The following is an 18143-nucleotide window of genomic DNA, read 5'->3' on the forward strand; positions in this document are numbered from 1 at the left end:
TTATCTTAATAAATTGATATAAAAAATTTAATTTCAGCAAGGGAACATTAAATTCAATGATTAATACACAATTCCTTATTACAAAAACAAAATTCGAAATCTTCTTTTTCAAATAAAAAATTAATTCTATAATGATAAACGAGACAATTAAATTGATATGAAAAAAAGAAGGCTTTTAAATTAATTATGTAAAGGAATCATGTTAACATTGAAAAGTTAATGTCATGAGTGCACCACGAGCATGTGGCCATCTCTATCAAAAATAGAGATAATATTCATAATGATTAACCAAATTAATTAGTTTCGTGACTACAATTGTGTGTTTTGCATTGAATCTAGATTAATAAGTGTTATGTTTATGGATCTATATTTATATCTTGTACCATAGGCCCATTGATGAATTTGTTTACTGCTATCGATTTTTTTTGTCTTTTTGATAAAAGAAAGGAGACACCAAGAATTTGGTGCATTTATGTTATCATTCCTTTTTCATGAAAGAGTTTAAAGAAAGAAGACTTAATATCCAAGCCAAATTGAACCTCGACACTCAATTGAGTTTGGATAGCACTCAATTTTGCTTTACACGTAAGTAATTGAAACCCCAAAAAGAGATGTTGGTCCTCACTGGCTTAGCTTGTTCAAGGTTGTCTTGTATCGTATCAACAATTCGAAACATTAACCCTGTTTTCTTTTCAATTGTCAAAATATCATAAATTTTTTGTTTATAATTGAGAGAAGTGGGATTTATACCTGTTCTTTAAGCAGAGAATCATGTATTAATCAATAAATTCAATACTCGAGTACAGTCAAAATTTTACAATTGAAATTCATATTCTTATTGGATTGCCTAAATTCTATAAACAAAATAAAACCTAAATTTAAAACTTAAAACTTCAATTTTAAAAGATTGTTAGAAAATAAGTAGTTATATTTGGATAAAAGATTTTAATTTGATGTATTATCAGTGTATGGATTTTATACATATCAATAAGTCAAATGTTGTTATATTGTTAATAAATAAATTTAAAATTTAGAAATTATTAAAAATTAATATTCATAATTTTAAAAATATTTCTTGTGAAGATCTTTTTAAATTTTTGTTTTTGTATATTTATGAAATAGTAATGTGGAATTAAATGATAATATGTAAATATTATACATTGACAATACATCAAATATAAATTTTATTTCGAAATGATATTTGACTTTTTTTTAAATAAATTAACATGTAGGTAACATTTGCATGTCCTTTCTAGTCCATGGCAATTCATAAGTATTTTTTTATGTTTTTTTTAAATGTAAAATAAATGCATGAACCAAACATTGGAATAATGTCACAATGGCAATTCAAATTCATAAACAAAACTATACATAGTTATTCCTATCGTATTATATTTTCACAAAGTAGTCACTTTATTCCCGTCCGCTTTATGTGTATTCTACCATCCTGTAATGATGTAGAAAATTTAAAAAGAAAAAAAAAAGAAAAATGATAATAGATTTATCTTATATATGTTAGTTAAAATTGGTTAAAGATATTTGACTAAATACCCAAATAAGTTTTTGAATTATGTCAAAAAAATCAATTCAACCCTTATCTTTTTTATTACAATCAGATAAGTCTTTAAATTTCTATGTCGAGTCAAATAAACTCTTCTCCTTAACTATTGACTAACTTCCATAAGTCAACAATACATGCGACACTTTTAGACCATATCATCTATCACGTGATGATGACGTGACATTAAATATTATTAATTAAAATTTATGTGTTTATTTTTTTATCTATTTACTCAATCCTAATCAACAATATTTAATGTTATATCATCTGTCATTTGGCAGATAATATTTAATAAAAGTGACACATGTACCGTTAATTAATGAAAGTTAATCAACAATTAAGAATAAGGGTTTATTTGATTCGAAATAAAAATTTAAAAATTTATTTAACTGTAATAAAAGGATATGGGTTGATTTGATTTTTTTGACATAATTCATGAGTTTATTTGAGTTTTTAACCAAGATATTTTTATCCAATTACATTTTTATGCTATTTCAATCTAGGTAGAAAGCCATTACAAGGGAGAGTTTAATGATAACTATTTTAATTTCAAAATATCATTTTGTGAAATAAATGATATCATAAAAAATAATAAGGATTCCCCTAATTAAACATGTTATTAAAATTTTCAAATTAAGACTTAAAAGCAATTATTAAAACTGAAAAATGGAAGGGGATTATTAAATCAATTGCATTCCATTTAAAAAATTAATTAATGGATTAAGAAGAAAGAGAAATAAAAGTTTATGGAAAACTAAATTGCGAGATGGGTTCGTTTGGTATTTGAAAATTCAAAACAAGATGAAAGAGCTCAGGAACAGTAAAATGAGAACGTGTTCACCATAACAACCTACGTCTCGTCTTAAAATATTTTTCAAAATCAAAGCAATGCAAAATTTTGCCCACGGCGATACACCAAAAAAAGCTCATTGAACCACCACCCTCCCAAAAGCAAAAAAGAAGTACCCAAAACACATCCATTCGACGATTTCAATTCTCTCTCTATTCTCTATATCGCTTTGTCGGTTTCCAGCTCTGCAAATCCATCTAAAAGCGCCAATTCGTCCGGTGAATGGAGGCAATCAGAAAACAAGCCACGCGGTTGAGGGAACAAGTCGCCCGACAACAACAGGTCTCTCTCTCTCTCTCTCTCTTTATCCGCCTATTCAAACCCTAATTTCTTTTTTCTTAATTTGCTTTAGATCCTAGTCAACGTCCATTTCTCAACTTCATCCATGATCTGTCTCTAAAGTTTAAAGTTTCGCTAATATTGTTTTGCGTTTTGTCTTCGATTTGATTTTCTTGTTAATTAGATTGATTTTTTTTTCTCGCATCTCGTTCGGTTATTAATTAAATACTGGATCTATTACATGGAAATTACAGCGTTTGTGATTCTTGAGTCGAATCAAAAGAATGTGGAAATAATTAAATATTGTGCGAATATTAAACGGAAAATGATGAACTGATGGAAGTGATTTTATCAGCTAAATTGAAATTTGAAAGTTATCGGGTACTTTTTTTAAATAGGATTATATTTCAATTGAATGATCAAAAACAAAATGGATGTAAAGTATTGGAAATTTATTGTATGTTGAAGTCATATAGAAATTCCTTAGTATGTTTTATTAGTTCTGGATTGCTATTTACCAGCAGCTTAGAGTATTGTAGTTCAAATGCTTGATATACTCTTGGTTTTGTGAACTTCTCCGCTAAGTTTTGCTGACAAGGATGATATTTTGCTGAATGTTACTTCAGGCTGTCCTCAAACAGTTTGGTGCCGGGGGATATGGAGGGTCAGACAATTTAGTTACTGATGAAGCAGAACTCCAGCAACATCAGAAACTTGAGAAGCTTTATATCTCAACGCGTGCTGGCAAGGTCGCTAATTTGTTCTGTTACATCAACTCTTGTCTCTCATGTTCTCTTCATTTACCTTGGTCAATTTTGTTTTTCAGCATTTTCAAAGGGATATTGTTCGTGGTGTAGAAGGATATATTGTGACTGGATCTAAACAAGTGGAAATAGGTGAGTTGGTGAAGCATTTTTTGATTTTTAAAAGTCCACTTTGAATTCAGTGAACTTGTCATTATTGTTCTCTTATGTAATTATTTTTTCGACAGGAACAAAGTTATCTGAGGATAGCAGGAAATATGGTGCTGAAAATACTTGTACCAGTGGCAATACATTATCAAAAGCTGCATTGGGTTATGGACGTGCTCGTGCTCAAATGGAGAAGGAACGTGGGAATTTGTTGAAGGCTCTTGGCACACAGGTTTGTTTAAAATTGTTATTACCAGAACATAAAATCCTAAAAAGTTAGGTCATTAAGTTCATAAATCCATGGAAGAAGACTCCTACATAATTTGGCTGTTTGATTCACCTGTACATGGATTCTTCATTTTTGGCCCTTTCTAGATATTCTTTAACCTTTTCCCTAATTATGATAGGCCATTCAATCATATGGGTAATGTATTGAATTTTCTGATTTTTAGGTAGCTGAGCCATTAAGGGCAATGGTAATGGGAGCTCCATTGGAGGATGCACGGCATCTTGCTCAGCGTTATGACAGAATGCGACAGGAAGCTGAAGCACAGGTTTTATAGGCTACTGTTATCTTACTGATTTATTGGATGTCCGCTTGTTTTTATTTCAGAGGAATATATATATTAATTCACACATATATAGTTCTAAACAGTTAGGTCCATGATGTGAAACGCTTGAAGCCCTCTAATCTGTCGTGAAGATGGGGCTTCATTGCAGGTCTATACATGCTATTTGTTCTCTAGAGAGTTGTTGAGAGGATATTCCCTTTTTATCTATAATCACAATGTATTATGGAGTAAGGGGAAATACTTGCCCTTTGTGCTAGATGATTATCATGGCCTAAATTTGAAAGGTTGATTGTGCTACAAGTGTGTATTTACACCCTCTCTTTGACCTAGACAGGCGATTGAAGTTTCCAAACGCCAAGCAAAAGTGAGGGAAACACCAGGAAATCCTGAGAGTGTCATGAAATTGGAATCTGCAGAGACAAAACTGCAAGATCTAAAGTCAAACATGGCAATATTGGGAAAAGAAGCTGCTGCAGCAATGGCCGCTGTTGAAGCTCAACAACAGAGGTTGACACTTCAGAGACTTATTGCTATGGTAATGCACATGTAAATTTTAAATTGGATGACATGCTGCAGAAAATTGATTCTGAAATTTTATCCTACTGTCATTTTATTTGGGACTGAAGGTTGAAGCTGAACGTACATATCATCAACGAGTACTTCAGATACTTGATCAGCTTGAAGGCGAGGTATGCAGTTGTGCTCTGAATTCTTTTTGTCAATATTCTTTCGCTGCAGATGAACTAATAATATCATGACTACATGATTTCCTCCGTGTTCTCGTCAGATGATGTCAGAGCGGCAACGAATTGAAGCACCTCCTGCCCCAAGTGTGGACAGCATGCCTCCACCTCCATCATATGAGGAAGTTAATGGAGTTTATGCTTCTCAAACGCATAATGGCTCAACAGACTGCATGGGATATTTTTTAGGCGAGGTTTGTAACTTGGTCATATATACCATTGGGCATGTGGACTACCAAGTTGCTGCAATCTGTATGATGGCTGACTAATTGCTGTATTACTGCAGGTCATGCATCCTTATAATGGTGAATCTGATGTGGAGCTGAGTTTGTTGGTTGGTGACTATGTAGTTGTGCGAAAGGTTTAACACTCGAGTTTAACAGTTTTATATGCACATATGATTTCAGTGTCTTGTTTTATTTCCTTCTGAACTTTATGCAATAAGGATTCACGATCTAATCTATACTCTTGGCAGGTGACAAACAATGGCTGGGCCGAAGGAGAATGCAAGGGGAAAGCAGGTTGGTTCCCATTTGGATACATTGAAAGAAGGGAGCGTGTTCTTGCAAGCAAAGTAGCAGAAGTTTTCTAGAGTTCTGTGCTTGTTGGCGTCTGCAAAGAGGATTTTGCATGTGTGTACCTTTTTTGTGCTATATGAATTCAAAGGTTGGGAGTGTTATCTCAAATAGAAGAATTCTTGTTCTGGTCTAATTTTGATATGTAATATAGATACCAAACTCTTTTCTTTTTTCCATCAATATGTGAATACATTTTTATATTTCTATTTATTTAATTTTTTTTAAGTGACATGAGTTTTGTCCCTAATTTGTTGCTATTCGCTGATTGATGAGTGAAAAGCTCTCCTTTCGTATTTATGTTGATTTGTCTATGTTCAACTTAACAAAGCTTTGGACCGTTGGAGCTTCCTGCACCATAGATTTAGGTTCAGGTCCCCACTCTCGCATATGACGATTGAAATTATAGGGTCTTCGCCTCAATCAGCTAAACCGGTCATGAACTCTGGCCCCTCGTCGCATCTTGTCTGTTCCCATCGACTTTCATGAGATTTAATATGAGAATATTAGTTTTATATTTGTAAATTTGATATACCGTAATATTTAATATCAAAAAGTAAAAGAAATTATAAAAAAAATATAAAAGTCCATATTTAATGTGTCATATTTCGAAATGTGACGGCGACTTTTTATATATCGGTAAAAATATTGATTCTTCCAAAGTTTATCAATGGATATAAAAATGTCAATAAATATTAATAAAAAAAAGAAAATAATGAAAATTTGTAATGAATATTGAAAGTTTGAAATGAAATTTCAGTATATATCCATACATATTTTAACGTTATAATATAAAAATTATAGCAGAGTAAAATGCTACACAGTGTAGTAGCGAATTTATGCTGTGTAGAAAATATAAATAATAAAATATTAATATATTGTATTATACATAAATTAAAATTAGAGAAATATGTAAGTTATCGATACTAACAAATAACTACAATTGATGTGATTAATAATAAAAAAATGGTACACCGAATATTTGGAAGTTCAAAATAAAAATTTAAAAACTTAATCGAACGTAATAAAAAAATAAATATTTATTTAATTTTTTAAAATAATTTAAGATTATGTCAATTAAAAGTTTTATATCCTCGTCACTAAAAAAAGCAACAAATAATAAAGATAATTTCAAGTTTTTTAATTTTTACAAATTTTCATGGATAATTATTAAAATATCAATAATATTTTTGTATATATCTTCGATATATTTCAAAATCCATCATTTTTAACAGATTTTCACTGATATTTTTAAATATTTTTAAAATTTCTAGAAAACTCAAAGTTAAATAGTTATAAATAATTTATCATACAGATAAAAAATTAGATATTTATATATCATAACGATGGATATTTAATTTTATGAGTTCATTCGATTCCTCTTAAATCCTTCACGTGAATTAAAGAAGCTAGTTCGTGATTTAATGTGTCAAGGCACAAATACTAAGAATGGTATTTTGAAATTAAAACATTGCGTTTTAATTGGGTATGATGAGCATGGTATGAGTGGACGATATTTAAGTGGGGATCAAGGACCACTCATATAAGGTTGATTTTAAAAATTAAGACTGTGGATCAATTTATGCTTTCATTGAATTGGTAACAGTTTGATGTGGTTTTAAAGTCGACTATAATTTTTAAATTTTCTAAAAAGTAATAATTAAAACAATACTATTAATTATCATAAATGTAAATTTAATCAAGTAGGGTGCTAAGTTCATAAATATTATTAGAAAATTCATACTTCCATGTTACAATTTATATCATAATTCATTTCTTAATTCATTGTTATATTTTATTACTTTTAAAGTCTTAATAATATTATTAGTAATCCTTTTAATTATTCATTAATTATTTGTATTGAAAATAAATGTTTTCAAGTAAATATCACTCTAATTTAATAGTTAATATCTTTAAGAAAAGCAACTTTTTTTTTTAGAGTCCGAATCTGAAGAGCATGTTTGGCCTGACTTTTTCTTAACTTAAAAGCTATTATAAAACTGTTATGAAAAATAATAGCTTTTAAAATTAAGTTAAAATTGTTTGATAAATTTACTTTTTATAAACTCATTTTTATAGATAAGCTGTTTGGCAAAACAATTTATATAAACTTTAATTTTGGTTAAAAATTACCATAAAGGGTATTTAATAAAGAACTTTCTATTAATAACGAATTTCTTTGTTCAAAATAGAAAAAATTAACTTTATTTTTTATCTATTTAAAATAAAATTTTGAAAATATAAAAAGTAATTTTATATAACATAAAGTTTATAATTAATAATAAATTATAAAAAAAGAGTTTCACAAATAATTCATAAGTAACACATAATTCATAAATAACTCGTAAATTAATGATTTATATTTTTCATCAATACAGTAGCTATTTGGTTGCCAACTCTATCCATGTAACTATCATCCAATACTTTTATAGAAGTATATGAACCCATTTCTTCATCATTACTTCTTTCTTATCACTTAAATCTGGCAAGGAAATAAAAATGAGTTTATTTCTTCCTTTTTAATTAATTGTAGTGCGAAATTAAATTCATCTGCACTCAATCTTCTCTCATTTTGTAGAGATTTCAAATCTCGAACACACTATGGAATACTATATTGTCCTATGGGTTGTGATGACATTGAAATTTCAACACTTTTAACTGCGCTATGACTTTTTGTTGCCTCGCACAATCGTTCAAATGTTCTTTGCAAGCTTACTGTAATTCCAGTTTTTGTTTTACCCTTTGCCACTTTTTTTCCTATTTCTTCTAGCACCATTTTTTTCCTCTTCATTTGAGTGTTTACTATAGGACTGTCATCTTCATCACAATTGAATTCTTCAGCATCAAATTCAGCACTGTCTTGTAACATAATTAAATTTGTAGATTTGATATTATCTTCAATTGGTATACTTATCACTGGTGTCCATGCATTTTGACTAGTGGCTACTATATCCCTAAATATAAATTTCAATTCATCAGCATGTTCCAACCCTTAATACCAAAATTTAGCATATTTTGGATTGACCTACACAAACATCAAAGAAAAAAAGCTTTTAAACAAGGCACATATGTAAAATAATTTATAGTAGATAAAATATATAAAATTTAAAAAACTTACTTTTATTTTGGCTTCCCATCATGTGGCATCAGCTTCAATGGTTCCTGTCTCATGGTTCCAACCCAAACTTGTTTTTTTGCCCTTCAATCGTTTCCATAAAGTTCATTCATTCTTTAAACTATCCAATCTATTTTTCAATTGCTTTTGGGTACAGTTTTTATTAACACGAGTATTAAATTCTTGTACTACAACTTCCCATCTTTTAGTTCTAAATGAAATTTTTGATTTTTCACACTTATAAATCTCATCCATATAAACTTGAAGTAAGATTTTAATAGTGACCAAATCCCATTTTGTATTATGTTTCGGTTTATCTGAAATTTCAAAATTAAATGGAGGCATTTCTTGATTAGCCATGAACTGCAACATGATATAAAAGTAATAAATATTATGCCATCACTCAAATAATAAGACACTCAAATTTATAATGCAATCAACAGAATTTAAAAAATGAATGTTACTATTTAGAGGAATGCCACGAGTATTTTGTTTTTCCCTCTCTTGCTTTCAGTCGCCATCCGTACAAGAAGAGATAAGATAGCTCTTGTTACTTCCTTTTTTTTTTTTAAGTTTTATTTGAAAAAAAAATTACGTTCTTTTAAAAGCTTTTTATGAAATTCTATTTAACACAGTTTTTGTTTTTAATAATAGATAAACTAAAAATAAATCAGGCCAAACGAACACTAAATATATTTTATATATTTTTCAAATAATCATTAGTTTAAAGTCAAATTCAAACTTGATTTTGCAATCCAATCTAGCAATTCAAGGCGAATAGGTAAGTGTATGGGATCGTGTGCCTATTGATCCTAAAAATTTTGATTAATAAATCAACCATCAAGTCAAAAAATCACTTAAAATCAATCTAAAATTGTCATATTTTAAAACTTTTAAATAACAAATTACCCGTCAAGTCTCGATATTCAAATAACCCATCAAGTCACGAATTCACTTAAAATGGATCCCAATCTATCCACAGATGACCATGGATCATTAATCACCCTTAGTTTGGACGGAGTCGAATGGACATGTCTTACAATGAAGCCATAGAAGATTATTTTGCTATTTCTTTCACAAATTACAGAAGGAAAATTGAGAAAATGGATTTACTAATCTTATCTCCCGATTCTTTTTTATTCATTTTTTGGGTACACCATATCCCCTCTTCTATGGTTGAAAACTAGCTCGAACTCCTTTCCAAGGATAAAGAAAAAGATCCAACAGCGTCATAGCTTATGCTATTGTGTGCTTGGACAGTAGGAGCAACATCAAATGTACAGTAAAATGTAGCTTCTTAACATTGTATACAAACATAGGAAAACAACTTCAGGAGACAATACATGTATGAGGGTTGAGCATGAGTCCTGCGCAAAGGAAAACAAGGAGAACAAAGGGGAGGGGGGAGTTAGTGAAGGGAAATATTTACTAGACTAATCATTTCATTATTCACTAATTTAACTTACTAGTTATTTGGCCACTTGGGACTAAGATTAGCCATAATGATGGCCAATATAATGAAAAGCATGACAGCCTGCAATTTGGTTAAATAGAATAATCAGTAAATATTCTTGGAATATCACTGAAGGATGCAATGTGTCACAGTAACTCACCAGAAGAGGAGTATAATTGGACTGATTCTGAATTATGTAAGATTTCCTGGTCAAACCCATATAAAATTGTCAAGTAAGAAAAATGAAAAAAAAAGGAAAAAAAATCACATAATAATTGAAACTTTGACAAACCTTTTGTTCAGGACCCCTGAGTCTCTGCAAGTTTTCAGGATTAAATCAAGTCTGCTCAATGTTTTTTGTGCATTAGGATCATTGTTGTCAACCTACAATTGCCAAAGAAGCACCTTTGCTGTAATAAAAAAAAAAAAAAGACTAGAGGAAATTTGAGAAACATACACATGCATGAGAAAAAATTGAAGCAGGATTGGATATGATGCATCCAATGACCTTCTCATGGTTGGTGTGTAAGTTGGTATGTCTTATCTAATATTAAGAAAAATCACATACCTTGGCTTTCAACATGCAAGAAAAATCATAGAAAGCACCATAGACATCAGCCATTGTGTTTGTTCGGTCAATGACTTTCGCAGTGAGACCTGAAAACATAACCAAGATAAACTGAACATCAACCTAACCTAACATAACTGGTTTACTGTACATTCCCAGGACAAAAATTTAAGATGTAAAATGGAATAATGATCACAGGTCATTCCATCACAAGTTGACATAAAATGAGCAAAGCACCAAGATCAGGTTTATTATGATTCTATTTATGTAAAAAAATTTAAATAAATCTTTCAAAATAAAATGAAGCAAAGAATTCCCACTTCACCACTTTCTCCCCTTCAACATAAATGTCCATGGCTCAAGTTTAATCTCCAAAGAAAACAATTCCAAAGACTAATATCTTACCACGTCTCATTTTCACAACACCTCTGAAGACTTCAATGTTGTTGTAGCACAAGGCTAGTGTTCCAATAGCCATGATCTAGTAAAAGCAAGATCCAAGAAATTTGAGACAAACATGAACAGGGCATGAACATTAGAAATCAGGTGCTGATTTAATGCACTTCTAGCAAAAGTTAGAAATGACATGCAACTCAAATAATATACAAGACTGAAGACAACTGAAGAAATAGTATCTCCAACCTGAGGGATAGCACAAAATCGAAATATTGCAGGATCACGTAAAGCAGACATGTACTTCAAGCAATCATCCACATGTATTAAAGCATTAGTGACCATGTCATTCAGGCACTGCACTGCCTTGACTGAGTTTTCCTCATATTTCAAATCCTACAGGTGAAAATATTATTTTAAGAAACACAAATTTGAAAAGATATTCCAAAAACTAAATTCATATACACCAATATCCACCAGTTGGAAAGTTACTCAAACTTGATTGAAATTTGATTGTAACTTTAAACTGAAAAGATTGAGATGCCAAATGGAAGTTAGGACAGAAATTGAGATAGAATATGAACGGAGGCATACCTCAAGTTTGCTGACATATTTACTCCAAATCTGGCGAGGCCAAAACATGCGTGACTTTGGTATCTCATTAATGTCTTCTAGATAATCTCGGATAATATTTGTTTTCTGTCATTTTGTTAGATCCAAAAGGCATGGTTTTAGAATCAAATGTTAAACAAACGTTGACCAGGCATGAAACATGTTGATTCATTTATATATCAGAGCGATACCTGAAGAAATAAACCCATTGAATTGGAGAGCGAATCTGAAGCCAAATCTTCTGACCCAGAGGCATGGAAAAGTTTGGACAGACCTAATCCAACAAGTCCTGCTACATAGTGACAATATTCATCATAGTCATCAACTGTTTCTACCTGCAATAAAAACACAAGTTCCTGGCATCACATATAAGATAATATGAATACATTTAAAAGCTGAATTCTGCAAAACATAGTGTAAATTTAGTGGCTGAGCTTAAGGGATCAAGTTCTCATATATGGTAGGAGACAGTTTAGAAGAGATCAACCAGTGTTCAGTACTTCATAACTGAACATTTGGTTTATGAATATTCAAATAGCTTAAGCTCGAAAAGTTTTCCACGTTTATACATCCAGGTAATAAGTCAACGCCCTATAACTCGTGACAACTATCTCATGGAACATGAAAATCCATGGGATAAAGCCTTCTGTAAAATCTATTTGTTGAGTAAAATAGAGCCCTGTTCCTTCCCACCCCCAACAGAAAATCAGTGTTCATCAGAAACAAGGCAGGTAAAAATATAAATAATACATGCATGAACAAACCTCCTTGCAAATAAATTTTGCCATCCCTGCACCCATTCTTTTTGTAATGTCCTCAATTGCCACCTGATAACTGCAGAATCAATTGAGAACTATTGATTATTTGCCAAAAATCCATAAGCAAAAACAACTTGAACCACGTCTTTAACACAAAGATATCAATATCACCTTAAATTGTTGGTAAACAAATAAGATCAAGAAAAACTTAATAACTGACCCTTTTTCAAGCTCCAGAAAAGCAGTAGATACATGATGAAACTCGTCCATGAGAACTTTGTAGTGCTTTGTACCACCTGAAAAGAGAGAGAAAGCTATGTAAGCAAGTGAACAAAGATTCTATTCAACAGGTAAATTTCCAACAAAAAAAAAAGCCACAAATTCCAAAGAAATGTTGATATTCCAGAAAAATTACAGACAAGAACCCCCTCACCGAAGGAGAGGCAAAATTTCAAAATGCTCACATGAAAAGTGCCAGTCACGATTATATATGTGACGATGAAAATCTATCAGTATGGGAACTTTGACATCTGTTGCTATGCTAGTGTCATCCTCTGCAGGAAAATCCATCAGAAAGGGTCAAACCCATCAACATGTTAAACTGAAGAAAAGAGAAAACCTTGTTTGTTTATTTGACGCCATAAAAATAAAATAAACTTGTTCAAGATTTACATCATTTAAACACAACCTAGCATTTGATGGAGCCATTCTGTAGAAATGGTTTCGTTATGCTTTAGAATCAGTGTAAAAACATATATGATGGGGAAATGACATTTAAGGAGAAAACAGAAAAGGGAAAGGGTTAAAGATTTCAAGAACAAACCAACGGTATCAAGGGCTCGAAGAACCAAATAAAATATGCACACCTGCAAAGCCACAAAATGGTATATTTAAGATTAGAAAATCAGAACATTGTGAAAAGAAAAATTGACAGGCAAAAATCAAAGCAACAGGATTGAAGAATTATTACTCTACCTGAGGAATTAAAACCCATATAAATGTCAATAAACAAAATCATTAACAAGGAAATTACAATCAAATAAAACGGCATATAAAATTCAAAGAGAATTAAACATCCAAAACAAAAGTCGATGCTTACGGCGTTTCTAAGCTTGGTGTCAAGCTGTTGAATAACGAAAGCGAAACTACGAGAAACTTTGAGAAGCATAGAGAAACAGAAAGCCCAGTGAGGCTTTGATGGGATCTGTTTCTCCGCATGCCTCGCGGCCATTTTCAGCTTGAACAATGGATAAAAATCATCTGGGTTTCTCACAAGCGCTCCCAAACTCCCCATTCTTTTGAAAAAAAGAAATTCTTCGAAATCAGATCCAAAACAACAAAACGAAATCCGGGTACGTAAAACCAGGCACCTTTAAAGAGTGAAAAGAGAAGAGAGGTTGTGGGATTTTCCTGGGGATATCAATTGGGTTTTTGTACTTGATGTAAATTGATGCCTGGAGCTGGTCTTTTCTGGCGTCCGTGAACTGGCAAAACAATGGTGGAAATTAATGTGGTTGCCAAACTTAATTGATTTTTATGGTAATTATCTTTTGGTGGGCTTTGCAAGCTGAGTTTGTGAAAATGACCTGTGAATTTCGGTTATATATTCAATTTTTGGGATGTCGACTTTCGATTTCTTTGTTTTATTTCTTAAATTTTGAATGGCCTGATTCCGTTGACGAAACGAGGGATCCGAACTAAACTAGACACTGTTGAAATATCGAATAGAGTTATCCAACCATTTGGACTTCCAGTCATTCAATTTGTTGGAAATTCTCTAGTCAATTTTTTTATTTTTGGTTCTGTTGAACAATTTTGGTCAGACATTGAGCCGTGTTTGGATGTGTATTTTTTTTAAAAGAATAATAATACATAAAAAAAAATCTTTTGAACTATTTATAAAAATTTAAACAAAATTTTTATTTTTTTGAATTAAACTTTTAAATTTTTAAATTTTTATTTTGAATTAAATAAATTTTTATAGTTAAAGATTTATTAAGAAGTCAAATCGTTATTTGTTATTTTTATATTATATGATAATAATATGACATATTAAAATATCATAATAATAATGACAAGATATGTCATAATAATACGATCACTTGATATTTTTATTTTCATATCAACATGACCTTAACAAATGTTATTTTAATTAATGAGAATTAATTTATTTGATTCAAAATAAAAATAAAAAAATTTGATTAACTTAATAAAATAATAACAACTTATATACATTTTTGAAAATAATTTAAATTTTTTTAAAATATTATGTGAATAAAATATATGATTACTATTGCTATACATGAGAAACAAATGAGAAAAAGTAGGGAGAAAATGATTATTTGTTTTAGATTATTCATAACTTTTTCCATTTTGATGAACTATTACTCTGTTACTCTAATCCCAATGTATTTTAAACTTTCAACACTTCAAATTAGAAATTCAAACCATGGGTTTTCATCCAATAATTTTATATGTTGCTTATCTCTTTTTAACCTTCTTAATATTTTATGTATGATCTTTCAAAGATGAATGAACTTAATTTTCATAAGTTCAATATAATTAAGAATCAATAATAAAGTTTATCAACTAAATTAATTGACACTTTAATTAAGTTCCTTCTACTAAGGAGGGGAGGCTAATATCAGGTGGCAACTGGCAAGAGCTGGCTTTGGTTGTCAAGAGCTAGAAAATTGACAATTTCACTAAGCTGGCTTTCTTTTCTTTTTGTTTTTTTAAATTACTTTGAATTAATGTTTTCATTTTCCAAGTAGAAAGAATAAAATAAAACCCATCACCATCACTTTAAATTAAATAATCACTTTTTATCTTTGAATGTTTAAAAATGATGACTTATTCAATTTCTTGATCACTTAAAAAATTATAATTTTTAGTACCATAACCAATTAAAAGTTTCACTTAAAATACCTTAAAATCACTTTCTTAAAGAAAAAGCTACATGCAAAAATCAATGTGAGAGATTTAATTAATACATGTAACAGAGATAGAAAAATGTGTAATTTCGTGTAAACAAAGATTTGGACTAAACTGAAAAACCTTTAATTTTTTAGTAATTGAAATCGAAACCCAATTACAAGTTCAAACGTTTCGTTTCATCGTTTTTCTATTTTTTGGTGAAAAGATACTTTCAAACTTTTTAAGCTCATAGTCAAGCAGCGGAGCAAGGATAGCAAAACTAGAGATGTTGAAAAGAATGGAGAAGCAGAAAACCCAGTTATGCTCAGCTGATTGGACATGCTTTCCTGCATGCCTCGCAGCCATTTTGAGCTTCAACAATGGATAAAACTCATTTGGGTGTTTCGCGAGCTCTGAAGCAAGGATAGCACAACGAGAAAACTTGTGAATCATGGAGGAACTGAAGCAGAAACCCCGCCGAGGCTCTAATATTAGGATATGCTTCCCTGCATACCTTGCAGCCATATTCTTGAGCTTCAACAATGGATATAAATCATTGGGGAGTTTCAGAACCGCCCCCAAACTCCCCATTCGTAGATTCAAAAACTGAGAATTTGGGTATATGAATTCAAGCATTGATTGAAAAGGTGAAAAGTGTGATCAAATTTTTTTTTTTTTTTTGCAGTAGTAGTATTTTGCAATTAAAGGATGTGCTGTCGGATTTTCGATTGCTTTATTTATGTATAGATTTGGTAAATGTTTTCTTTTGGTCAAGGGAATCTGATATGAAGAGGAAGGAACCATCGCGATTGTGGGATATTTCAAAATAGTAATTTTGAAACAAAAGGTTACCCCTTTAACCATTCATCTAAGATAAGAAAATTCTAAATTCCTAAGTTTAAGAATAAAATTACACAAAATATATCATGAAAAAATCATCAAATTATACGTCGTACTATAAAAAAAAAAAAGAATTAAACCTCAATGAGAAGAAAGTGATAACTTACGGCGTTTCTAAGCTTGGGATGAAGCTGTTGAATAACGAGTGCGAAACTACGAGAGACTTTGTGAAGCATGGAGAAACAGAAAGCCCAGTGAGGCTCTGGTGGAATCTGTTTCCCAGCTTGCCTTACTGCCATTTTCAGTTTCAATAGTGGATAAAGATCATCTGGGTGCTTCACCAGTGTCCCCAAACTCCCCATTTTCTTAAAGAAATCTGGGTATCTTAATTTTTGCACGCAAGAATGGAAGGGTGGTGGGGTTTTTGTGAGGAAGCTAGTTTGGTTCTTGTACTTGATTTATACAGGATGATGCTTGGGACTTGGTCAATGATTTTGACAATAAATTTAATGTGGTTTCATATGTCAAACTTGGGTTAGTTCTATTCTTCATTTCAATTATCAAATCAAGCAACAGTGTTTGTGATAATGTTGTATGAATTTACGTACAAAATAGATATTTTCGTTAATTTTATAATTAATGCATGATATATATATACATTTAATTTGATAGGGGCTTCTCTCTTTTCACATTGTTGTCAAAGACTTTTTGCGCAGAATTTTTTTGATTAATGTCCGAGGGCGATGTCCTCTCCAAAGTAGCTTTCTATGTCTTAAAAAGTCTTCCACCAGGTTGGTGCTTGACTTGTTATGACATTTTAACTTTTAGTTTAATAAAATTTACATTTTTATAAAATATGTATATTATATTTAAAAAATTAAAATTAAATCTCTTCTTTCTCAATAAAAGAAATCAAATAGATACTTACAACATTTTTAAGCTTCGGGCCAAGCTGTGGAATAACGATAGCAAAACTGCTAGAGAAGTCGTGAAGCATAGAGTAGCAAAAACGCCAATGAAGCTCTGATGGGATATGCTTCTCTGCTTGACTTGCAGCCATTTTGAGCTTCAACAATGGATACAAATCATTTGGGTGTTTCAGAATCGCCCCCAAACTCCCCATTTCAGTTCTTGTTCAAAGAAAAACTGAAATCTGGGTATATGACTTCAGGCACTAAGGAGTAAAGGGGTGGCAGCAAATTCTTGGGGAGGAAAATAAAGGGTTTCTCTACTTAGTGGATTGAAGATGATGCTTGGCTTTGGTCTGTCGTGGATGTCCATCACCATGATCAGTTGGCAGTTGGCACTGACAAAATTTGTACAATAAAAATTAATGTAGTATCAAATTTAATTATTATTATATTTTCAGTTCAAACAATTTGATCTCGAATTTTTTATGAAACCTTCAACAATTCTTAATGAATTGACTCTATAAATTTAAAACAATCATTGTCGAATCCAATTATCAATTGAATTAATTGGCACAATTCTCAACAGAAAATCAGTTGGCACATGACATTCATTCAATATGTTGCATCCTCCCATTCCCCACGATTGGGATTCAGATTTAGATTGATTGCAATAAATATCGATATTATTTTACTCATACTCGCGGAGGATAACGAGGAAGGGCGCAAGGGCTAGCATATATATGGACCATGGTCTCTTCTCCCTTCAGAAACCAACCCTTTTCTAATCTAAGCTTCTAAAAAGAAATTTATGTTGATGGGTTTAAACGTGGCCTACGAGAAAAAGGTGTACCACCAATTATTCAGCATTCTCGTGCTCTTTACATTTTCACATTCTTTTTTTTTAATATATTTTAGATTGATATATCCACACACATGGTCAAAATTATGCAATTTCTCAATTTTTTTTATATATAAAAAGCCTCACACTTTTATATATTTGAAATTATTTTTATTTTTCTTTTAGTTTGGATTATTTTTTAATTTTAAAACATCTTAAATTCTTAGTTTATATTGAAATTAAGTATA

At 30.9% G+C, this 18143-nt stretch overlaps 2 protein-coding genes across 3 annotated transcripts; one reads left to right on the forward strand and one right to left on the reverse strand.

Annotated features, from left to right (window-relative positions):
- Positions 2444 to 5704, forward strand: LOC18607701 (SH3 domain-containing protein 2). Its single transcript, XM_018114466.1, has 10 exons — positions 2444 to 2693; positions 3317 to 3439; positions 3517 to 3586; positions 3682 to 3833; positions 4054 to 4155; positions 4508 to 4708; positions 4800 to 4862; positions 4961 to 5110; positions 5203 to 5277; positions 5392 to 5704. Exons 1-10 carry the CDS (start codon positions 2634 to 2636, stop codon positions 5506 to 5508), a joined length of 1113 nt encoding a protein of 370 aa, XP_017969955.1. The 5' UTR covers positions 2444 to 2633; the 3' UTR covers positions 5509 to 5704.
- Positions 9530 to 16552, reverse strand: LOC18607702 (squalene synthase). 2 transcript variants are annotated; one of them, XM_018116283.1, is made up of 14 exons: positions 16314 to 16552; positions 13214 to 13256; positions 12855 to 12944; positions 12611 to 12686; positions 12397 to 12466; positions 11824 to 11967; positions 11615 to 11719; positions 11270 to 11416; positions 11033 to 11108; positions 10628 to 10716; positions 10352 to 10443; positions 10220 to 10265; positions 10073 to 10140; positions 9530 to 9973 (listed from the first exon to the last, which is right to left on the reverse strand). In XM_018116283.1, coding segments are annotated over exons 1-14 (1242 nt in total). In that variant the 5' UTR covers positions 16509 to 16552; the 3' UTR covers positions 9530 to 9972. The 2 variants fall into 2 exon arrangements, with proteins under 2 accessions (XP_017971772.1, XP_007042047.2); XM_007041985.2 differs by lacking the exon at positions 16314 to 16552 and adding an exon at positions 13490 to 13916.

Source organism: Theobroma cacao, chromosome 2, assembly GCF_000208745.1.
Source record: "Theobroma cacao cultivar B97-61/B2 chromosome 2, Criollo_cocoa_genome_V2, whole genome shotgun sequence".
In the NCBI taxonomy this organism is placed as follows: Eukaryota; Viridiplantae; Streptophyta; class Magnoliopsida; order Malvales; family Malvaceae; genus Theobroma; species Theobroma cacao.

Coding starts and splice junctions, on each gene's coding strand:
- LOC18607701 (XM_018114466.1), top strand. CDS start 2,634: ATGGAGGCAATCAGAAAACAAGCCACGCGGTTGAGGGAACAAGTCGCC. Junction 3,587..3,681: donor ATCTAAACAAGTGGAAATAG/GTGAGTTGGTGA, acceptor TTTTTTCGACAG/GAACAAAGTTATCTGAGGAT. Junction 4,863..4,960: donor TTGATCAGCTTGAAGGCGAG/GTATGCAGTTGT, acceptor TGTTCTCGTCAG/ATGATGTCAGAGCGGCAACG.
- LOC18607702 (XM_018116283.1), bottom strand. CDS start 16,508: ATGGGGAGTTTGGGGACACTGGTGAAGCACCCAGATGATCTTTATCCA. Junction 11,968..12,396: donor CAAAATTTATTTGCAAGGAG/GTTTGTTCATGC, acceptor TTTTTATTGCAG/GTAGAAACAGTTGATGACTA. Junction 10,266..10,351: donor TCAGGGGTCCTGAACAAAAG/GTTTGTCAAAGT, acceptor GGGTTTGACCAG/GAAATCTTACATAATTCAGA.